The 23,935-nt window shown below is 50.6% G+C and overlaps 1 protein-coding gene across 6 annotated transcripts in view; it reads right to left on the bottom strand.

The window, feature by feature from the left end:
* Positions 1-23,935, bottom strand: part of LOC144369008 (uncharacterized) — a 28,438-nt gene that overhangs the window by 1,810 nt on the left and 2,693 nt on the right. Inside the window, exons 3-14 of one of the 6 annotated variants that reach the window (XM_078028043.1) lie at positions 20,900-21,087; positions 19,728-19,933; positions 19,286-19,491; positions 18,098-18,212; positions 16,594-16,709; positions 16,198-16,428; positions 14,989-15,103; positions 12,584-12,684; positions 12,301-12,417; positions 11,212-11,326; positions 4,139-9,316; positions 348-4,049 (exon numbers count right to left, since the gene is read on the bottom strand). In XM_078028043.1, the coding sequence (XP_077884169.1) occupies positions 9,111-9,316; positions 11,212-11,326; positions 12,301-12,417; positions 12,584-12,684; positions 14,989-15,103; positions 16,198-16,428; positions 16,594-16,709; positions 18,098-18,212; positions 19,286-19,491; positions 19,728-19,933; positions 20,900-21,087 (1,716 nt within the window). In that variant the 3' untranslated portion in view covers positions 348-4,049; positions 4,139-9,110. Of the gene's footprint in view, positions 1-347; positions 4,050-4,138; positions 9,317-11,211; positions 11,327-12,300; positions 12,418-12,583; positions 12,685-14,988; positions 15,104-16,197; positions 16,429-16,593; positions 16,710-18,097; positions 18,213-19,285; positions 19,492-19,727; positions 19,934-20,899; positions 21,088-23,935 lie in introns of those variants that run through there. The other 5 variants (XM_078028045.1, XM_078028044.1, XM_078028048.1 and 2 more) reach the window with 5 other exon arrangements.

The following is a 23,935-nucleotide window of genomic DNA, read 5'->3' as shown; positions in this document are numbered from 1 at the left end:
GGGCTGTGTCTGTGTCCCACAGCTGAAACATGTGGTCCAGGGTCTTCTTTCCACCCACAGGTCCTAAGAACTTGCAGACAGCACGTGCCTCCTTATTCACTGTGGCCACAGACTTCCTGCCAATGGCCATTGCATTGTACATGTCTTATAATTTAACACGGCATTGAAATGAACTTCCTTCTGGGAGCTTCCCAGGGCACGTCCCAAGACCTGAATTTCTGTGTTGTGGGGAGCATAGCATTCGTGCATTTTTTAAGTTTCATGGATAATGTTAAATGTGCCTCCAAAGTGTATGAAAAAAGCTTATCTTCCTATCCCCTCCCAGCACATATTATCAACATCCTTAATTTTGGTAAAAAATAAATAAATAAAACACATCATTTGAGCCTGTGTTCATCTTCTTGCCAGCTGTGTTCCAGTGACCTCCTCCCATGCATAGTGCTCATCTGTGTTTCTCCTCGTGCCTCCTGTTATACTGGGTTGCCATTTCCTCCCAATCAGTCCCTCTGTTTTGACAATGTTTGGGGCATATTTCGTTGGAGAGTAGTTTCTAACGTGGATGGTCAATTGAACCATCTTGACAGCTTTGGGTTTTGAGGATTGAAGCCAACCCTCCCCATTTCTAGGCCACAGCCTCTTCTCCTAGATTTCTACCAGTATTCCAGTAAATATTTCATTTAATTTGGTTGGTCTCTGTGTCTGGGTTCAAGACTTAGGTCCTGCACTTGCTAGCAGGGACATTGTGCTTTCTGGCTTGTTGTGTTGGCTTCTTGGGGACACTGTGAGGATCAGGTAGGCAAGGCAGGTAGAGTGGCTGGCCTAGAGCATGGCCCAGAGGGAGCGTTTGATCAACATTATTTGTAAAATGACAGCTGTCAATTATCACAACCAACATGAAAGGCCATCCTAATAATCATCATTATTAAAATATTGGTCACAATAATGTTTTCTACTTCTATGGTACAACTGTATTATACTCTCCATGAGTGAGGTCACAGGCCATGTGTCATTGTGTGCCTGCTTCTGTCACTTAGCCTGGAGGCCCCTGGCATAGTTTGCGCTTCAGGACTGGAAGCTCTTTTACGATACAGTTTTCAAGTGGCCATTGGTCGCCTGATGGTTCTCCATGGGGTCATCTGAGCCTGGCTTGCATCTGGCTCCTGCAAGCAACATCCTGTTTTGCTAGAAACTCCATCGAAAGAGGCTTGGAACTCCTGCTCTCTTGTTCATCTCTGAAGTTCTGCCATTTCTTCTAAGATGGCTCCATCTCCAAACCCCCTCCCCTGCTCCAGGGCTTTGAAGCGGTTTCTTTGGAAGCTTCTGCACAGGGTTAAGGACAAGCCATTCCTCACATGCTCCTTCAACAGGAGGAAGAGAGGGACCAGAGGGGCCATAGGGAGCAACCTCCTGCTCTGTTCCAGGCAGCCACTTCCAGGCTGGGTCTGCAGCCTGGGGCTCTCAGGACGGCTCTGGCTAAGGGGGAAGCCCTACCCAAGCCTGGGTCACAGCCTCCCATGCCCCAGGGCAGCTGGTGAGCACTGGTGGAGGGTGGAGGGGAAGGCTTGCACCCCAGGAGTCGGGTCTGGACAGCATTCAGGTGGGAAGAGACCACTGGTCACCAAGGGGATGTGAAGCAGGGGGTGACCCAGGGCAGCCATGAGATCTCCTCTAAAGAACACTGTGGTCCCAGCAGTACAAAGGGACTGAGTGACATTATTACTCTTCCCTGTTTTAAGGACAGAGGTGTGGAAGGGATTCCTGAGAGTCACAGAAAACGTGGCTCACAGGTTTCATTTTGCCATCTAGGAGTGACTTTGGCCGCACTGGTGGCAATTCCCCGGACCTTTGATGAGCCCCCTGGCATCCTCCCAGTGAGTCCTCCCAGGCCCAGTCTCAGGGGCAGACAGCTGCTCTGACTGCTCTCCCTGGACCTGAGGATCACATGGGGTTTTGAAATTCTTTTTGTTGCCGCACTGGGCATTGAGCCCAGGGCCTTGCACATGCTAGGCAAGTGCTCTACCGCGGAGCTCACCCAGCCCTGAGGGTGACAGGTTTGGAGAGCATTTGCTACCTGAGTCTTGGTGAGGTGAATCCTCATAGCCCTGAAGTCAGCACGTTTCTCTACCAGCTGCGTTTGCAGGGTTAAGATCTTAGCTTGAGTTTTGATTTCCCTTATTTCTTCACTTCTCTCTCTCTCTCTCTTTTGGTACCAGGGGTTGAACCAAGGGGTGCTTTACCACTGAGCCACATCCCCAGCCCTTTTTAAAATACTTCATTACAGACAGAGTCTCACTGAGTTGCTCAGAGCCTCACTAAATGGCTAAGGTTGGCTTCAAACATGTCATCCTCCAGCCTCAGCCTCCAGAGTTGCTGGGATTACAGGCATGCACCACTGCCCCCCAGCTCTGCACTATTCTTAATCAGAGAACATGTGGGGCTATGTTTACTAGTTATGAATTGAGTTGCCCTCCAGAGAAAAGGAAAAGTAACAAAGCACTGCTGTGTGGGCAAATCATTAATGACCCCAGGACAGGGTCAGCTTTCTCGCAAGGAAACCCCACTGCGAAAAAGGAGCCCCTTGGCCAACGCAGTGGTGCACTCCTGGAATCCCTGCACCTCAGGAGGCTGAGGCAGGAGGATCAAAAATTTCAAAATCAGCCTTAGCAATGGCAAGGCACTAAGCAAATCAGTGAGACCCTGACCCTAAATCAAATTCAAAATTGGGCGGGGAATGGGGTTCAGTGGTCAAGCATCCCTGAGATCAATCACCGGTACCACCCCCCACCCCCCACCCCCCATGAAATAAAAGAGCCTCTGCTAAGGACTTCCATGTTGGCTGAGGCAGCTGCCTGCAGTGGGTGTCCTGCAGAATGCAGTCAATCTCCCCAGGCCTGGGCTGTGGGTAGGAGTTGGCCCGGAGACCAGGGGTTAGCCCCCAGCTAATGATCACTTGGTATTGTGGTTTGGATATCAAATGTCCCCATTGCCCATGTGCTAAAGGCTTGGTCACCAGCCTGTGGCCCTTGGGACATAATGGAAACTTTAGTAGGTGGGGCCTCCTGGAAGGAATGAGATCATTAGGGGTGTGACCTTGAGGGGGATATTGGGACCCAGCCCAGTCCTACCCACCCTCTTCCCAGTTACCCAGAGATGATCAGCCTCCTCTGTCATGTGCTCCAGCTGCCAGGATGTCCTACTGTGCTGCCACAGGCCCAAAGCAACAGGGCTAAGGTGCCATGGACTGAGACCTATGCAGCCATGAGCCAAAAGAAACCCTGTTTCCTTTTAAGGGGATTCTCTCAGATGCTTTGTCACAGCAACAGAAAGCTGACAGCACCCTTGGTCTGTTCCCGTGCTTTATAGATGGGGATGCTGAGGGCCCACAGGAAGCCGAGCAGCCCCAGGTCACATGGTCCCGTAAAAACAATTATTATCCATTCATTCACTGACTACATGGCAGGAGTTGGACTCCAGATCTCAGTGTTTGAAAAAGTTGTGTTTCCTTCCTGCCCCTTAGTCCCTCGCTCTCTTTTTTTGTATGAATCCAAGAAGGACCTTCAGGAGATTGCAATGCCACCCAGTCATCGTAGCCAGCTTTGTACTTGAACATGAAGTTCATAGGATGTTTCTGCTTCACATTGTGTTAGTCACTAGTCATCAGAGAGCTCTGTGCTTTCACCTACAGAGTGCCACCCCACTTCCCTGCTGCAAGGGCTCTTCCTGCCAGGTCACCTGCTGGATGGAGGGCACTGCCCAGTGCCCTAGATCTCTCCTGAATGTCCTGTGACCAACCCACTGCAGGCCAGGCAGACATCCACAGAAAAAAAACAGCGAGTGGGTTTGGCGCCCCCTGCAGAAAGCACCCCCGTCCAGGTACTGTTATATAGATGCCCACGGAACATTCCTCAAACCTGCAGCAGCTTGGACTGCATCCAAATGCAACCACAGGCCGAGCACAGTGCCACCCACCTGTGCTAGAGTGACTCCGGAGGTTGAGGCAGGAGGATTGTGGGTTTGAGGCCAGGTTTAGCAACTTATTGAGGCACTGTCTTAAGGTAAAGAATTAAAAGGGCTGAGGATGTAGCTCAGTGGCAGAGCCCCTGGTCCAATCCCCAGTACCAAGAGGAGGTGGAGAGACCAGAGATGGGAACTTCTGAGTTGGGTCAATGGTAACTCCAAGTCCAATGAGACTGAATGCACAGGGGAAGCTTTAACCCGCAAAAGAAAAGGAGGCAGAGAGCTTCAGCTCCAGGTAAAGGACTAGGAATTGAACCCGGGTGCCTTACCACTGAGCACACCCCAATCCTTTTTATTCTTGTTTTGAGAAGGGGTCTTGCTACGTTGCTGAGGGTCTCACTAAATCACCAAGGTTGACCTCAAGTGATCCTCCTGCCTCAGCCTCCTGAGACTCTCTGGGATTACAGGCATGCACCACCATGCCCAGCAGGAAAGGAACTTTTATCAGTGCAGCCACACGGGAAAGGCAGGGGATCCACATCTTAGCCTGTCTTCAGGGGGTGACAATGACTTGGAGCTTTTATAGAGAGGGGAATGAGGGCAAGGGCTTGGGCTTTGCACAGCTGCCAAAGCAGGTGGTCCTGACCAGTTGAGGTCTGTCCATCTTCCCAGGATTGGCCAGGTGGGGCCTTGTCAGGAGAGCTGTGTCACCTGCTTTGGCTCTCAGATGCACATCAATCAGACCTTGTTCCTGGGACATGAAACAGACTGCATGGGGGCGGGGGTCTGGATTCTGAATTAAGAGCAACTTCCTTCTGCTGAAAATAGAGACGGGCTGCAACCCCACGCCCACCTCAGGAGCCAGAAAAGCTAAGATGGGTCCCGCCCTTTCTCAGGCCTGAACACAGGCCATAGGCCTAGGCATTTTCTGTGTTTTTCCCATTTTTGCTTTTCTTCAGGCCAAGGAAATTCACGTATGTAGATCACTTGGGTTTTGTTTCTATAAACTGTAACCACTTCTGTGGGTCAGGGGCTTCTTCCAAGCCTTCTGGCTGCTTCTCCCCAGTTTGATCAAAGTTCTTTATTTTTTCCTTTTTCTTTCTTTCTTTCTTTCTTTCTTTTTTTTTCTTTTTTCTTTTTTTTTTTTTTTTGCCTGTTCCTTGTGCTGGTGGGCACTGATGCAGCCAGCAGGGTCCAGTAACAAATCCAAGGTGACTCAGGCAAAGGGGATGGATGGGCCATATATTGAGGCAGAGATACTGCCCTTCTAATTCTGCCTTTAGCATCCATTGGATGTCTGCGGGTAGACGTGGAGGGCTGGAGTCCTCCTTACAAACTCCCCAAGACTCAAGTCAGAAAACACTGAAAGCCCTGTCGCCCTCAGGGACAGGGCCCCAGACAGTTCCTCGGTGCCTCCCAAAGGCTGCCAAGGGAGAAGTCACTTGAGGCCCGACTCCAGGAGGATCATCAAGGGGCGGGACAGGGGGACTTCAGGTAAAAAGCCGCAGCCAGCTCGCCCTAGGACCCCAGCCCTCACCAGCCCCACCGCGTTCCTGGACAGAAAGGTTTCCTCGAGCATCCTCACTGGGTGTCCCTGCAGCAGGGCCCCAAGATTGTTCTGGAAAGGGATCTGTCAGGTGGGAGCGACAGAATCTCATGAAATTTTAAGTACAACAGAATGCCAAATGACTACTCATTCCAGTGAAGACATGCTGCAAATAAGACTTAGAACACGTGCTGCAAACAAGACTTAGAAAAGTGTCCTCAGAGAAGATTCTGTCATTCTGCATTTGCTTCTGAAAGTTGAAGCACACAGTTCTAATGAGCCCAGGAAGAGGTTGATACCCAGTTGAGTTGGCATATGATGTGCCAGAGCTCAGGACTTCAGGGCTGCTGTCAGGTGGTTCCCGGGCTCTTCTGGTCCTCACCTTCACTCAGTGTCTTTTTGTTGGTGATGTCATTCAGCAATGGATTACTGGCCCAGAGATTGTTCAGTATTGCTCAGTAGGATCAAAACACTGTCACCAGTTGTAGGTAGCCAACTCCAGGTGAGAAACTTGATAGATGTTAATGCTCATGGCTTCACACCAGCAACCTGCCCCTCAGTGATCATGCTCTCTAAAACATACACCATGCTAAATTGTGTGGAAGCATTCTAGGTCTAGCCAAACCACACGATCTTTCAAAAACAGCCCAATAACATTTAGAGGATTCACTCTCCAAAGCAAGCTTGCCAATGCCTGAGCGCCCACACACTCGATTGGCGCCAACCTCACTTCCTTTTAGAATGCACACATCCACAAAGATACCACTGCCTGTGGTGGTTGAGCGGCCTCTCCAATGGATGAGGTGGATGTGAATGTAACACGTGAATGAATTAGCATTTACCATCAACTGGAAGAAAAAAATCCATTCTCTAAGATATGATGACGGAGCTGCTCTGTGATCTAGACCATCCCCCTCTCCTGCATCCTCTCTCTTTTCCTCTGCCTTGATGGAACTCCAACTGAGCCCAGAAAGATGTGTCCTTTCTAGTCAGAAGCCCTGTCATGGCTTCCATTTCCAGGCCCTGATTCCTGGTTAACTGCAGCCAGAGCTCGCTTTCAAGGTAGTTTCTTCAGATCCCTTCCCTACCCTAACCACAGTGTGGGCTCTGGCCCCACCCTTACTCTCTACACCACCATTCCACATTAGGGTCTTCCTGTCCCTCTCTGTGACCCAGGACTGCCCATGACCGACCCCACCCAACAACAAGCTGTTGAACCAGGTGCCATCAAATGGAAGAAATGACCAGAGATGGCTAACTTGAAGATTTCACAGAATAGTCCATGAGACAAGGAATATCCTGAACCAGTGAAATGACATAAGAGGAAGTCAATGAATTCTAACCTCAAGGGCAAATCCTACAGTACACTGGCTCTCAAATTCAGCTACACACTGGAGCCACCTGGGAGCTGTGCATAGTACTGACCGCTGGACCACCCACTGGCCCTGGGATGATGGAATGGCTCTGGGCTAAGATGGGACACTGGGGTTTGTAAATTACCAGTTGAGTATAATATAAAGCAAACTTTGAGAACATTGCTTTTTTTCCCCACATGAAGAACTGTGTGCATACAGATGCAGAAGTACACAAATCTGCAGCATAAACCTCCTTGAGGGCCATAGATTAAATGCACTGCAGTCACCAGCATCCTGGCTAGGAACACCACCAGCCTCCTATTTCCACCTTCCAGGTGATTGCAGCCCTGCCATCCAAGCATGGAGGAGTCCTCCCTGCTGAGAAATTTCAGTGTGCAGAATGGAGAGCCCTCTCTCCTTGGAGTCCCTGCTTTGACAATAAGTGCACTGGAGAAGTTGAAATCAAGTGGGAGGCACATGGGCAGGCTTTCTGGATGAGGCCCTATTGAAAGAAGAATGGGATCTGAGGAGTGGACCAGAGAGAGGAAAGATGGAAAGTACAGCAAGTACATTCAGAGCCGAGGTCAGGCCCAAAATACAATGTTGGCTGACAAGAGAGCCCTTGCACCAGGATCAACAATTTTGAGAAGGCAATGAGGACTGCCTGAAAAGATCAATTCCACAAAATTCCATGGAAACCCACTCATCACACCTTTCTGAAAACACTGGAAATGTAGGTTTCATGCAAGGAACTCTGGGTGACAGATGGCAAAGTTTGCCAAATGCAAACATGCCTACCAGCTCTGAGAAGCCATTCTCATTCACACTGCTTCAACCAGGGAAAATCCCCATGTGCTCACTGAGAACAAGTTAGCTTGTGCCACTTGAAGCTGCTTCAACAAACAGCTTCACTTCTGCACTTCTAAGCTGTTCTCCTCAAGAACTTTCAGAGCACAGTTCAGGCCTGAAACACAAAGGGTGCCAGAAAGAGATCTCTTGAATCTAGCATCACCAACGTGCAGTGAAAAAGAGGACCAGCTGAGAAGATCAGTTCTCCAAAGTCTCACTGACATCCATTTGTCACACTCATTTACAACATTCACTTGAAGTGCAGGTGCCCACATGAGTGAACTGTTTTTTTTTTTTTTTTTTTTTTATCAATGGCACAGAGGCTTCAATGTGTAAGCATGCCTGTCACCTGTAAGAAGCAGTTTTGAATTCTTTTAGGTCAACAGGAAAAAAAATAGCATGTGCTCACTTACAACAAAGTTAATCAACAAAGCAAATTGAAACTGCTTGCAGCAAACAGCTTCCATTCTCCCATTCCCCAGCTATTTTCAGCAATCGCATCCAGAGTCCAATTCCAGCTCATTATAAAATGTGTGCTCCCAAGGAAGCCTGTATAATTGACATCACCCAACTTGGGGAGGCAAGGGGAATGCTGAGAAGATCAGTTCTTCAAAACCCCTACTTTTTCAGAAAACTCATTGAAAGGCAGGATACCCACTTGCAGCCATCAGTGGTTGACAGATGGCACAGAGGCTTCAATGTGAAACCGTGAATGCCAATCATTACAAGTGCTTCTGACACACTCTAGTGCAACCTGGGACACCCCAAAGTGCTCAACGAGAATACACTTTGTTCCTGCAAGTGGAAGCAGCTTGCATGAACTGTTTCAATCAGGAAATTCCAAGCTCTTCTCAGCAATCACATTCAGAGCACAGTTTTGGCCCAATAGAAAAAGGGTCCTAGCAAGAGGGTCCCACACCTACGATCACCTTCATAAGGTAGCTTCCCATCTTCTGTGTGGAAGTGGGTTTCTCCTTGGCCCTTATGCTGTGGAGGAGACCACTAGGAGCTAAGCTTCATGCAGGACCATCTGACCTGGACTTTTTGCAAGCCCTATGAAGCCCTCACACAAGCTCAAATGCTACAGGACTCTGCAGACCAGTCCATGCAACAGTAGACATTCATTCATTGTCTAGAGTCTACAGGTTCCTAAATGCACGGCATTCATTGTCATCAAATGCACAATTTTGATCAAAAACCATCACCAGTAGATCAGGTAACAAATCATCACAGTAGATCAGGTAACAAAAACATATATATTTTAAAATAATAATATATTAATGGAAACAACAAATACAGGATAGAGTAACAACTGTGTTACTAAACAAGGTCAAGGACAATGGCAAACTATAGATTCAAACTTTGAAGCCAATAGTAATCAATGTAAATATTCCAGGGCTGCCTCAGCCCCGCCCAGGCACACAGCAGCAGAATGGTTTTGCAAGCATCCTTAGGAGGGCTGGAGCCTTCTTTGCAGGACGAGAGGGAGGTTGAGGCTGGATCCACTCATCATTCTTTTGGGAGAGGCTCCTTTTCCTCAGCACGAAGTTGGGTTTTGTGTGAGGGTTCTTTGCGTAAAATACGTTGGCCTGCGCTGGAATCCTCAGCTCTGGGGAGAGAGGGGTGTACAAAATAAGGTGGCTCGGGAGGTGCTCCCTGGGACACCCCAACATCTGAGAGCCTGTGCCAGAAACTAACTGAGCCACACACCTGAGAGCTCTCCAATTCAGCACCAATACCAACAAGACAGCCTCCACAGTCCTCCCTGAGGAAGAACTAGGCAGAGCACTTCAACAGACCTAATGTCTGTTCCTACCAAAGGCTTTGGACTCCAAAACATCCCAGGTCCTCTTGCATCTGCCAAAGCACACCACTAGGGTTTGCATCTGAAATCTCCCACAAAAGTGCCGAAGATTCAGACCCCACATGAGCCATCTTCACAGGTGGGTTTGGAAGGAAGCATTGGATGGTGAGTGCTCTGATGTCAACATGAAATTCTCATTCAAGATGAATACACTACTGGGAGGTGGGAGGGACTGGAAGAAAGGTTGAGCATGCTTGGAGGAAGACCTAAACAGGAGTGCGCCCTGGGCAACAGTACCTTGTCCCTGTTGGCTCCACTGAATCCTCATTCTCCAAGTAGAGGTCCTCCTTCTCCTCTCCGTCTTTCTCTCTCTCCCTCTCTCCCAGCCTTGTTCTCTCTCTCCCAGTCTATGCCTTTGTGGCAAGGGCTGAGGAGCTGTCCACTGCCACACACTAGAGCTTTATGGACAGCCTCAGTGCACAACCAAAGAGAAAGTTGTGAAACCCAGAGAAAAGGCCTAGGATTCTCAAGTATGGCCACAGTGAGGACAGGCTGACCAGCACGGATACCACATTAGAGCCACGCTTCTGCATTGGTGGAGCCTGCTTCCATGTGAACCAGGCTTCTGAGAATGGAGGCCACATTCCAAATGCTGCCCTCCTGAGAACAATGATTCCAAAGACCAGCAAAGGGACTGCTTCCCTCCGACATGGTGTATGGCCCAGTGGTGCCATGACCCCGAGTGGGGGAATACAACAGCCAGCTTCTCCTTCCTCTGAACACCTCTTTCCTGTCGCCCTCCTCTAACCTAGAGCCTGTTCTCCATCCCTTCTGGGTTGAATGTGGGGATCTCTGCTATGAATTTCTTAGGCTACCAAGGCCCCAGACAGACTTCCTCTTCCATAGACTCTACTAACCTAACAGAAGGTTAAGATAGGAGACAAGTGATCCTAGAACTCATTGGGATGGTGGTCTTCAGCGTCCATAGGCTGGGATAATGGCTGCTGAGGTGTTTGGCTCACAAAAGCCAACCAACCAACCAATGAAAAAGCGCTGACATTATTATCAGATGAGCTCTGTGGCTACGTGCTCAGGAAGCCCTCATCTGACTCTAGTTAGGGATCATAACCTGGCTATTGGGATCACTCCTTGGCTAGTGGACTCAGGTGCGGAAGACCATGGAATTTATGCAAAAACAGATGATTCAAGCTGTCCCCCAGGCTGTGTTTTCTTCCCAATTTCATCCTGTTACTGCTTGCTAGAATCTTGGCAATGCTCTGCCCAGGCAGTGGTTTTCTTGTCACACAGAAGGCTTTCAATCCTACTGCTTCAGTCCACAAAATGCCAGTTCCATCTTTAGCCCATGCATGCCCATGTTCCTCTGAAACCACTCCTATCTCAGACCACAGAACCATACTGCTCCTGGAAAGAGGCTTTCCTCCTCACTCCTCAATGATGTCAGCTTTGCATGCGTCTTCATGTCCTGGGCAGGGCACCTGGTGGGGGAGCCGCACTAGCCACTGGGGTATACCAAAACACCTGGAGAGCTTACACCAGCAGAAGTGCAGTTGGCTTTGTGCACGAGCCCAACACACCCTGTTGGAGTGTTCTTGGGGGTCAGAGACTACTCTTTGGTGCTAAGAGTTGACCTGAGTCCACATCCTGACCCTTGCTCTCTGTCATCTGATTGTCCCACTTACTCTGACGGTGAGACATGATTTGGCCCAGCTCATATTCCTCCGGCTTCTCCTGAGTAAGCAAGTGTAGCTCGAGGGCCCTGCGGATGACGACAGGAGCCCGATCGTGGCAGGTCACCTGGAGCAGCATGGGAGACAGGCCTTCAGGAAATGGGCCTTGAAGTGACTACTCAAGGACAGTGGGCAGGGGCATTCTGGAGGCACCTCCACTCTAAATACAAGGGCAACATCCATGACCCTACTACCTGAGGCTGACCTCCTGCTCATCGCGTGGGCTCTTCACATAGGCTACTAGCCCAATCCTTGTACATAGGACTTCCTGGACCTGCCATTGCTCTTTGTGGAGCTGCACTTCTCTCCAAGTGAAAGGACCCCACTACCTGCATACAGATGCAATCTCATCCCACAAGTTGGGAGGAATGGGACAATAGCCTCCAAGATCCTAGGTCTGCCCGAGGATGCAGGCGGCATTGGGAATGGCCTAGGCACAAAACCGAGAGGCTTTGGTCTGGATTGCCAGGGCCCAAATCAGACCCAGGAACATGACCACACACAGGAGTGACGAAAGATAGCCATGAGAGCTCCTGGCCTCCAGAGGCTCAGTGCTGGCTGGGGTGTACGAGGGCACCTCATCCGGCAAGGGTGGTCATTGGGTTACCTGGACATTTAGTGTGCTTGCTCCACATCCATACTGACTCTGCAGAGAGACCCTCTCAGCTCCTTGTTCAAGGAACATGCAGAACCTCATACTGGTGTCCTGCTCCATAGAGGCCAGCATCCCATACAGGGGAACCTGCAACCTAGGTCCTGGCCTGTTCTCATCTGTCACCCATACCTGCCTCTGCCCTTCTGGACTGCATGCTGCCACCTGACACACAGACTCCCTCAGACATGGCGGTGGACAAGCTGCTGCTCTCCCTCATCTCAGCTCCAGCCCTTCACACTGACCTCTTCCTTGTTGATTCCCATCTATCCTCCTGATCATCCAGAAGCTCCAAATTCAAGAGGGCATGAGTAGTTCATGGTATTGGACCAGTGTCTGCTCCCCACCCAGGTGTAAGCACCAGGGGACACCCCTGCTCCCAGGCTTACCAAAACAGTCTTGGCCATCTTTGGACTTTGTGTTTCTAAGTGGACACGAATTAAGCAGGTGTCTCCCACCTGCTTGTGGGAAAGCGGCCTGGAGGACTTGCAGGTTGATTCTGAGAACTGTGGGGGATGGAACATCAGCAAACCCAGAAACAGAAAGCCACCCCAGCCTGTCAGTTGGCTCTATGGGCTTCTAGCACATATGTCCAGGAGCTCGGGCTTCTTATTTCCCCAGGTGGGAGTGGAATGGCAGCACAAGTACAGCTTGAATAAGGTAGGTGTTTACCTCCTTTCCCTTGACCTCGCGGCATTTCCTCACGATGAAATAATATTTTATTTGTGGATTCATGGACAGATACATCAGTGAGTGGTCAGGGACCTTGATTTCTGCAGAGCAAAGTGGAGAGAATTGTTAGGTGGCACTCAAGGATTATACCACAAAACACCCACAACCCCTGAGAGTCTCCGCCAGGGCGAGCCTGCACCAGAATTGAGAGCCCTCCTATCCAGCTACAGTGCCACCAAAGACTTCCTTAGTGATTCTTCCCTGGAGAAGATGATGTACAGGATTCTAAACCAAAAGAGCACCTGGCAATGGAAACAGCACCTTGGGCCCAGAACTTCTCAGTGCAGGTTGGATCTGCCAAAGGGACACTGCTAGGATCTGCATCAGGATTGGCAAAGGCTCCTGTGCTTAGGCCTTTCTCCCCAGGGCAGCCATGCTCACACATGGGCATTCAGGGAAGCGTTGGATGGTGGGCGAATTCATCCCCTTGCCCTGGATGAATCCACTCATGGATGAATACGCGGAGGGGAGGTGGTATCCATCAGAGGTGTGTTGGGCATGGACATGGGAGGACTTCAGCAGGGTGGTGCCCTGGAGAACTCTATTGTTTTCTAGGATCGCTCTCCTTCCCCTTGTTTCTCATCAGGAGCTGTCTGCTTGGTACTTTTATTCTGGTTCTTGTTCTACTTCTGGCTCTTCTTTCTGTCCTGCATCTTCTTGTAGTTCTTTCTGGGTCTTTTTCCTGTTTTTACATGATTCCTTCTTGTTCTTCTTCTTGTGTATCTCCCTCCACCCTTCCTTCTGTTCACCTCCTTCTTTTTCTTCTTCTGCCTCCTGCTCTTTATCGTGTGATCCTCTCCCCACTCAGGAGTGTCTCTTTCTCCTCCTCCTCCTCCTCTTTCTTTCTCTGGCAATGGTGGGGCGTCCTGAGGAGTTCAAATCTATCACACTCTTCTGCCCAGATGCAGCCTCTGTTCAGTAGTCCAAGATGAAATCAGTTCTCAATCAATGGCCAGGAGTGAAACCAAGACCAAAGACAAGTGACTTCCTTTCTTTGTCATTGTCACAGTCAGGAAAGACTGAATAACACACACCACATTCTGGATAGGCTTCTACCTGTGGTAGTCAGCACCTCATCTGGACCAGGATTGCTAAAATAGATTCCACCTCCATAAAGCTTCCCCAATGAAAACAAGGTTTCCAAAATCTAGGAGAGGGCCAGCATCACTGCCACCCTCCTGCCATAAGGCATAGATGCCATCACACCTAGTGGGTTCCAGGCCCCCCGGAGTCCTCCCTTTTGACGTCTGTTACACACAAACCTCCCCTGGTCTGGAGCCTGCTCTCAACTGATGCTTGGGTTGAAAGTCTGTTTCTAAAATCACCTTTGTAGATTCTCGGTTTGGTAATTCCTTTTGACTGGCTTATTTTTTTACTAGGGATAAAACCAGAGGCACTTAAGCACTGAGACCATTCCCAGGCCTTTTGACTTGGGTAAAGGGTCTCCCGAAGTTTCTGAGGCTGTTTGGAAATCCCCATCCCCCTGCACTGCCTCCCAAGTCCCTGAGATTCGCAGACACTGCCCCTTGCCCAGCTCCTTGCACCTCAGTCTTCCTCATGTGTGAGACAGAGCCAACTCAAATGAGGCGGTGTGTGAAAATGGGAAAACTCACTTATGTGCCCGACAGATAGTGGGTTCTACTGTGGACAGGCTGGGATGGTGGAGGCTAGGAGTGTCGGGCTCACAAGAAAGGAAAGAGCACTGGCATTGTGGACAGCTCAGCATTGTGGCCTCTGTTCTTCAGATGCCCTTCTTTGTTGCTGGAAGGAATAATAACCTGGCCATTCTGATATCTCCAGGAGATGGGCACCCAGGCACAGAGGACTTGGAATTGTTCCAAAAAGAACCCAAACAGGCTGTCCCCTGGCCTTGACTTCCTCTTCACTGAGTCCTGTTCCCAGCTGCTGCAATCCTGACATTCTTGAGTAGGCAGGACTTCTCATATCCTGGCCATGGATTGGGACCTGTGCGGCTTCCGTCCATAGCAATGCTGATCCAATCAGGACCCAAGCTCTGCTCCTCTTCATTTGAAGGCATCCTTATCAGTGAGCCATAAACCAAACTGATGATGGATTGAGCCTCTCTCTCTGCCTTGCCCTCATCGATATTAGCTTTGCATTGCCAGACCAGGTCCAGGGGAGAACACGTTTAGGGAGGTCCAGCAGCCCCCTGGGGCCGCACTGAACACCTCCACATTGGACACGCCCATCACTGCACTTGGTTTCCTGCACCAGGCCCACCACACTCTGGCTGTTTTAGGGCCAAGGCCCACTTTCTCTTGGCTGTGAATTATCCTGAGCCCACTGTGGATCATGTCTCCCCACTGTCTGATTGTCCGACTTACTCTCATGCAGAGACATCATTCTCAGCAGCTCAAAGTTGTCCACATCCTCATGCTGCAACAAATTTTGGTCCAAGGCCCTGCGGATGAGGCTTGTCACCCTCTCTTGACACGTCACCTAGATCAGGGTGGGACAAATGTCATCAGAGAATGGCTTTTAGAGGAGCTACCCAGAAGACTGTGGTCAAACATTCAGGAGAAAAGTTAGCTACATATACAAGGGCACAATCTTGTTATCCTGCTACCTGAGTGTGGCCTCCATATACCCCCTGGGTTCTTGCAACGTGCTACTAGAACAATCCTGGTACAAATATCTGCCTGTACCTGCCATCTCCCCTCCCCCTGGGGAGCCACATTTCACTCAGGTCAAAGGACCAAACTACCTATGCACAGAAACACTCTCATCTCACTGAGATGACAGCAATGGGCCATTGATCTGCGCACCAAGTGTGCTCTGGGATGCAGGCTGCCTTTGTGGGTGGAAGAGGCAGATGCACTGAAAATTTTGGTCCTGACTGCCACTACACAAAACAGACTCAGATACAAGAGTGTGCACTTGAGTGCTTCATGATAGCCTGGAGAGGCCCTGGGCTCTGGAAGCTCGGTGCGGGTCTGGTTCTAATGATGTACTTGACTCAGCACTCGCAGTCACTAAACATGTCTCCTCTGCAGCTGGACACCTGCAGCATTAGCGTGTCTACTGCACATCCATAGAAATTCTGCCAAGAACCCCTATAGTTCTGTATTTACTTACATGCAAAGGCTGACATTCCAAAGCTGTGGCATGACCCCCCAGGTGATCCGACCCCAAATTTCCACACCTAGTCATGCTAAGGAGGTTCTCTTCCCTGCTACCAGGAACACACCCCCTCCTACACATGTGACAAGTCACTGCCAGCTCCTCTGCTCCAACCTCACTCATTGAGAATACCAAGTTCTAGGCACTGCAGCCTGTACCCTGGACATATCTCTGCCTTCATCTGTCCACAGCAGATGCCTTCATCTGTCCGTCTGCACTTCTGGCCTGCCACACCCACAATACACAGGCCCACTCACCGCTGCAGCTGGGCATGCTGAGGCTCTCCCCCCTCAGGTCAAGCCCTTAAGACTGACCTCTCTCTTCTTAATTTCCCACCACAGCCCCAGGGTTAGCTGTGTCTCCTGCCTTCCACTGTGTGGACACCCAGGAGGCAGCCCTGCTGTCAGGCTTACCGGGATGCGCTTTGTCTCCCTCAGGCTCTGTCCCTCTAGGAGGACGTGGACAAAGCGGCTGTCTTCCACCTGCTCGCTGGAGTGAAGCGGTGAGGAGCTGCTATTGGTGACTTTTCTCATGCACCACTCATTGCTTTGGGTGGCCTGGGGCAATGGTCCTGCAGCCACCGCAGAGCTGCTGCTCACAGCTGCTGGGGTCCTGGATGCCACTGCCACAGAAGGCTCCAAGAACTGTGGGGGATGACAACATCAGCAAAGCCCAGCACCTGCACCCCACCCAGCCTGGCATTGGCTCTGTGGGCATTCTACAACATCCATCCAGAACCTGAGGTTCTTGTCCCCTTGGAGGATGTGGAGTGGCACCAGGAGTAAAGACTGAAGAAGGTGGCTGTTTACCTCCTTTGGCTTGACTTTAAACAACTTGCTGGCAGCTGTTTCCCGAAGAAGAAAGTCATAATCCACTCTGCCATCCAGGGCGTAATATACGTTTCCATCTGCAGGGATCCTCAGCTCTGGAGAGGCAGGGGCAGAGGCGTGGTAGGTGACACTCAAGGAATACACTACCCAACATCCCCCACAACTGAGAGCCTCTGCCAGCTCAGGTCTCACACACAGACCTGAGAGCCCCCGAATCCAGCTACTGTTCCACCAAAGACTCCCCACTGATTCCTCCCTGAGGACCCTCTATGCACAGGAGGTCCCCTACAGGAACACCTTTCAAGGAAATAGCCCCTTGTACCCTAGACCCTCTTAGTTCACGTTGGACCCACCAAAGACAAACAGCTACACTTTGTATCTAGATTGGTCCCCTAAGACTCATGTGTTCAAGGTTTTCTCCACACTGCAGCAATGATCACAGGTGGGTTTGGGGAAAAGCACTTGATGGTGGGTGCCTCCACCTTGCCAGTGGATTCATCCACTCATACAGGGCTACAATAATTGGAGGGGTATGGTTTGGAGGTGTGTTGAGCGTAGGTGGAGGATGTCCACAGCAGGGCTGTGCCATCCAGAGATATATATTTCTCTTGAGTTCCCCACTTCTGCATTTTCTCCTCATGAGTATAATTCTCATTCACATTTTTAATCAATTTATTGTTATACTTCTTGTTCGGCTTGTGTTTCTCCTTATTGTTCTTGTTCTTCTTCATCTTCTCCTCATGCTCTTTCTTAAAGTCATCTTGACCTTCTTATTCATGGTCTCCTCCTTCAACTTATTTTCATTTTTCTACTCCTCCTTCTCCTCCTCCATGTCCTCCTTCTCCTCGTCCTCCTCATGCTTGTCCTCCTCCTCCTCCTCCTCCTCCTCCTCCTCCTCCTCCTCTTTCTTCTTCTTCTTTCTCTCTTCTCTCTCTCTCTCTCTCTCTCTCTCTCTCTCTCTCTCTCTCTCTCTCTCTCTCTCTCTCTCTCTCTCTCTCTCCAAGAAGAGTTTACAAGCTGTGAAGGGTTCTATTCTACCACACTCTTCTTTCTAGAAATGGCCTCTGGTCCTAAGTGGACTCAGTTTGCAATGAATAGAAAGATTGGAAACCAGAAATGATTCTTCATTGAACTGCTTTTCTCATGTACTCAACTAGGTCAGGAAAGGTCGCCAAAGTAGGCACCCTGTGGTTGTCTGTCTTCTTTGACACAAGACAAAGAAGCCTCTCTTCTTGGCCCCTTGTGGATAATAGCTTTGCAATGCCTCCTCAGGCCAAGGAAAGAACACATGATAGGCAGGTCCACAGCCCCTGGGGAACATGAAGAACCTGCAGATTGATGCCCCATCATTACACTTTGTTTTATGCACAAGTCCTACCATACTCATCCTGGGCACTGAGTCAATGCACACTGTGTTTTGGCTCCCAGTTATCGTGAGCCCACTGTGACTCACTGCTCCCTACCCTCTGATGGTTCCACTTACTCTGATGGTTCGAGAGAATTTGCAGAAGCTCGTAGTTTTCTGGGTCCTCCTGCTGGAGCAAGTGTGCATCTAAGGCCCTGCGGATGATGACTGGAGCCCTGTCCTGGCAGGTCACCTGAGCAGGGATGGAGAAAGCTCATCAGAGAGGGAATTTGGGAGTAGCTACCCAGAGGACAGTGCTCAAGGACAATCAGAGACAAGTGAGCTCTCAACACAAGGGAACCATCTTGATACCCTGCTACCTGAGGCCTTCATGTGATCATGTGGGGGTCTTCCTATGAGCCTCTAGTCCAATCTTGGTACAAGAGTTTGCTTCAACCTGCTATGCCCTACAGGGACAAGGGAATAAGGACCAAAAGACTTTGTACAGACACACTCTAGTCCCATCAAGATGGGTGGAATGGTCCAGTGCACTTCCATATCCCTGCTCTGGTCTGGGATGCAGCTGCATTTTTGTGTGGACCAGGCACAAACCCTAGTTGCTTTGGTCCTGACAGCCAGGGCACAACACACACTAGGACTCTTTAATGATAGGCATGGAAGCTGCTGGGCTCGAGAGTGTCAGTGTTTGCTGGGGTGTCAGCAGTTTCAGACCCAGCAGGTGTAGTGGTTCAACATGGCTCCCCTGGAGGTGGACACCAGAGTCTCATGATGGATACTCCACACCCAGGAAAATTCTGCAGAGAGAGCCGCTAAATCTCTATTCACATACATGCAAACTAGGACACTAATGGGCCCCTCCAAGGCCCCCAGTTCTCTGTGACCCACACCTACCCACCCTAATCATTCTACAATGGCTCCCTTCCCTTCAACCAGCAACATATCCCCTCCCACACACAAGAAAATGACTGCCAACTCCTGTGCTTCAACCTCCACGGTTCAATATACTCCTCCTCATTAGCAAGGTCAGTAGAGGATGGCCTGTACCCTCGATATTTCTCTGACCTCCTCTGAACCCAGCACTCACTCTTGCACTTCTGACCTGCACACCCCAAAACACGCAGGCCCACTCGCACCCAGACCTGGCATGCTGCTGCTCTCCCGCCTCTCTCTTGCTCACTTTCTGCTCTCCTTCCTGACCTTCCATAAGCTCCAGTTCAAGAAGACAGGCCTAGTCCAAAGTGTTTGCTGTGGACTCGGTCTTCCCCACTGTGGGCTCCCAGGAGACTCCCCTGCTCGAAGACTCACCAGGATGCTCCTATACTGTGTTGTCCTTTCCTTTTCCAGGTAGACGTGAATGAGGCACCTGCCTCTCATCCGCTTGTTATATTGGGGCCTTGGGGAGGACCGAGTAGAGACCCCTGATGTCCTGGACTCTGGCTCTGCCCCTTCCCTGGGAGAAGGCTCTGGCTCTGGGGTTGGCTGAGGAGCCGTGACAGAAACTGAGCATGTAGCTAGAGGAGAAAAGATGCCAACATGACTGCCTTGCCCTGACCTTCCCACAGACAGACAATACCCCTGCTGCCAGGAAGAACTCAGGCCCTTAGCCCACACAGGACCTCTTTGCAGACTGGGGTCACTTCCTGAATGGACAAAGGCTTGTCCTAATTTCCAGCCCAACACCAGGCATACAGACTCCCTGCAGTGGGACAAGAGTCGGACCTTTCCTCATATACCCTTAGGTACTCACCACAGTCCGCCTGGCTCTCAGGCTTTGCCTGGCTTGATTTGCCATCTTCAATTGCGGCCAGGAGGTGGTGTGCTTGGTGTTCCAGGTTCAAGCCTCCCAGCAGGAGCCACATGGATAGCAGCTGCTGCAGACTCAGAAAGCCTGGAGGCTGATGGGAAGCCTCGGAGTAGAGGTTCACCCAGGTCCCCAGGAAGGAAGGTGAGGCACTGTGGGGAGGAAGGTGTGGAGTCAGCAAAACCCTGGCCTTGCCTTCGCCACGGCCTCCAGAGAAAACCTCTGACCCTACACTGGGGAGAGCAGTCTTTCCTCAGCCTTCCCAAGTCAAATCACCTTGCAGGTCCCTATTCTGGAAACAGGAGCCCACCCTCTTGACCCCAAGCCCATTCCATGTTGAAGTTGGTCCACGGGTCCACCATAGTCACTGAAGAGGACAACGTGCAGTTATTCCCCATGGAGTCAGGGATGCAGTCACATGTAGGATATGTACTCATGGCACCTGCGGTTTGAGGCTGACCCCCATGAAAAGGGACAAAATGGCAGTCATTTGCACCCTATTTTTCAATGAATTATGAAACGTGACTGGAAACGTATCTTCACACAGTGGGTGCTTTCTCCATGTTCATCAGTGAATGAGCCCAAACTGCTGATTCCCACATATCTCTGGGTGTGGGAGCCACCATGTCCAAAGCCCCTGTCCAGCTATGTCCCAGCTAGGATGCTCTGTCCCACTATGGAAATTAACATGTCTTTATTAACCCAAAAGTGCTTTTCCCAAGGCCTGAGTTTTGAGACGCCTCTGGCACAGATCTACATTCTTCACAAAGCCAATATCACACTAGAAAGACCACCTGGCCTCGCTGAGTCCACCTGGGAATGAGCTCAGTGCACACCATTGAGCTGTGGTGCCCAGTGTGTGGGGACTGCTCCACGGACCTCTGTGGATCAGCTGGAGTCAGGATGGTTTCTCTGCCTGAGAGGGGAGTTCACTCCCCTTGCAAGGCTGTGGCAGGCACCTCCAGGACTCGTCCCATTTGGGACTGACATTCCACTATGAGTGTGGTCCTCTATCTCATTAGGTATCACAAACCTTTGGGTCCCTGCGAGGTACATGGCAGCCCCAAGACCCAGGCATGAGGGGGCTACACACTTGGGCTTGGTGGTCTGGTGCTTACCTTGGGAACAAGAGATCCAGCACCTGCTGGGTGGGGATGGAATCCCAGGAGATTAACCCCATGTTGCTGCTGAAATGTAGGTTCCTCCCACAAATGACAGGCAGGAGCTCATTCCTCAGCTGGTCCTGCCTGTAAAGTTCAAGGCTCTGTACCCTGAAGGGCTCCTCCGTGTTCTCATCATTTTCACCCTGGGTTGGGACCAAGAATGTTGGTTTAAAATGGAAACGGTGACAAACAGAAAAATGACTTGTGCCAATACACTAGAGTCAAAGCACAATGGGACAGTTCCCATCAGTACAAACACACACACACACACACACACACACACACACACACACACACACACAGTCAGAATAGGAGTCCTGGGCCATTCATCAGGGATCAGACTAGAGGGCCTGCTGGGCTCACCTGCCCTGTGCTACTCACTGTTACTCTTGAGCTCCTCTGCGACAATTGCCAGAGGCTCTGGCGTCTAAGATGAAGCCTCACCCAGTGCATCCACAAAAGGGCTAGTTGGCCCCCCTGAGATTCCTGGGAGCCTGAGGCTCGGCATTGTTTGCAACCACAGGAGAACATCCTTCTCACTCCAGTTTCTCCAACCAAATGAGCTCGGATGGCTTGGTCAGTTAAGTGGGTGCCTGGATACCAGGGTTCCATGTTCTGTTTGATCCATTGTCAAGGCAATGATGTCATTTCCTGTGCCCATACCTGAGCCTCTTTTCACATAAGACCACTTTCAAAAGCCCTATGAGCTGCTGATTTCTCCTCCATGCCTAAACATCTCAGGTGCGCAGGTGTTCACCAACAACTACCCAAACATCCCCACCAACATCTGCCCTGCTTGGTGCCACTAGAGTTCCAGCTTGGAGCCTTCAAAAATGCATTCACAACCAGTCCTTCCCTCTCAGCAGGTTTTGGACCCTGGTCCCATCATTGTGCAACTCATGGTGTGCCCAGTCTTTTCTGGAAAGTAGGGTAGCATCTAATCTCTAGGGTTTATTGTGTCTATTGGCCCATAACACCCTCTATTCTCTCTGAAATCAGAGATGGGACTCACAGGTGGCTAAAGCACAAATGTAGAGATGGGACAATCACAAGAAGGGCAGAGACAAAGAATGCACCCCAACTCAATCAGGCCTGTGTCCCACACAGGGACGTGGCCAATGTCCGTCCCATCGTGGCTGCAGTTTCCTCTCTACACCATGGCAAGTTGGAGGGGACTGAGATGCAGAGGCTGCTCCCCTCTGCCATACAACTTCCCAAGGCTTCTCCTAAGATTTCAAAAGGGCCAAGTGTGTCTAGTGTTGGGGTCTCACAGAGACTCCGAGGTACCACAGCATCCTGCTGCCCAGAACCGGTTCACCCCTCACCTCAAGGGGGCTCAGCCTCTGGATTCATGGGAATTGAAGTGGGTACAGGTGATGGGATATCACCTCCAAGACTGAGTTATGCCAAGTCCATGACCCCTGTCTGCATCCCTGTCTCCAGCACCACTCCCCTCTCTCTCTTTCCTCCCCAGAGCAAACAAATCCATTTAGCAAGTGTGTCCTGTGATAAAGACATGACAGTCACCCATCCTCTCATTGCAAAAACACTGAGGCTCAGCCAACATGGATCCTACCAGGAACACAGGCATAAACTCAGAGTCCGATCCTCCCAGCCGAGCCTCAGTGGAGCCTGGACTCCCAGCCTCTTGAGTCAAGGAAACAGAGGTGCCTAGCCGAGCCACCTTGGATGCAGCCGCACACAAACTGAACTCATCAATGCCCCTTGCTCTCAGTTGTGAGTAAGAGGGGAGGTGGTGTTTCACAACCCTGGACATCAAGTGCAGTCTCCAGGCTTTGGGGTGTGCCCTGGCCTCTCTCTATCTGCCCAGGCCCTCCAACTCACACTGGCCTTTTACCCAACCTCCTCCTAGGGCCAAACTCAATCCTGCCTCTCAATTTCTTCTGCCTTCCCCAACACACTGCTCCGCAAAATGAGCAGGGCTGGCTCTCTGTTATCATGCTGGTGTCAGCAGCAATGCCACCCCACTGACATCATTCTGAGTCCCAACCTAGGCACTCCAGCTGTCCTTGCCACATGTGGCCCTGTTTGGGCTCTGGCTCTTGCTCTTTTCTTTCATGTGCATGTGTTTTGAAGTTTTGAGTTTCTCCCACTGCAGAACTACAGCTGTGGCAGGGTAGAGCTCATGAAGGTGACATTCTGAGCCACATCCAATCCCATCAGGACTGTTAACTGGGGTGACTGCTGGAACACAGTGATGAGTGAACACATGGGAGGTGGTTGGACCCACCTTGCCTCTGAGTGGTTTCCTTTCAGGACAGGAATGTAGGGATGGGAGCCCCTGGCGTGGGATGCTTCGCACAAGGCGTGACCACGGGCTCTTTCCTGGCAAAAACTGGCTCCACTCAGCATGGAGAGCACTGTCATTCCTGGTGGCTAACAACAGCCCTGGACCCAAGAAAGGAACCCACACTCAAGATTAACGTCTGAGTGTGCGTGTCCTCGAGGAAATGAGGTCTCCTGATCCCAGGTGCAAAGGGGTAAGTCCTCTAACTCCAGGGGCCATGAAGGGACATCTGAGTTTCCCTTGTTCTTCTTTCCCTCTCTGAACCCATGGTGTCCTCACACTAACCACAGTTAGGACCCTGGCCTCATTCCCCAGTTGGGATCATTAGGCTCCATAAAGGACAGTCTCTAAGATGCTCAGTAAACCACCACCCTCTGCACAACCCATAACCCTATTCACCCAAGAGGCAAGAGGATTTCTATTCAGGAAAACCAGGAAAGGGAGAGCCTTTCTCAAGGACACAAGGACATTAGTGAGTGAGGGAGTGATTAATGGATGGAGAACTATTTCCACCACCAACTTCCAGGGGCATATATGGCCCTTTGGGCACAGGTACGGACCCTTTTTTTCCAATCAACTTTTTCAGAGAAGTGAGGCTGCCTTCTAGATGGCACCTCCACACTAAGGGGGTCTCCTACTTCTTCCACATGTACATATTGCAACGGGCCTCCCACTGTGCATCT

The sequence above is a fragment of the Ictidomys tridecemlineatus genome, chromosome 12, assembly GCF_052094955.1.
Source record: "Ictidomys tridecemlineatus isolate mIctTri1 chromosome 12, mIctTri1.hap1, whole genome shotgun sequence".
In the NCBI taxonomy this organism is placed as follows: Eukaryota; Metazoa; Chordata; class Mammalia; order Rodentia; family Sciuridae; genus Ictidomys; species Ictidomys tridecemlineatus.
The sequence above is the reverse complement of the archived record's forward strand: the minus strand, read 5'-3'. Positions and strand labels throughout refer to the sequence as shown.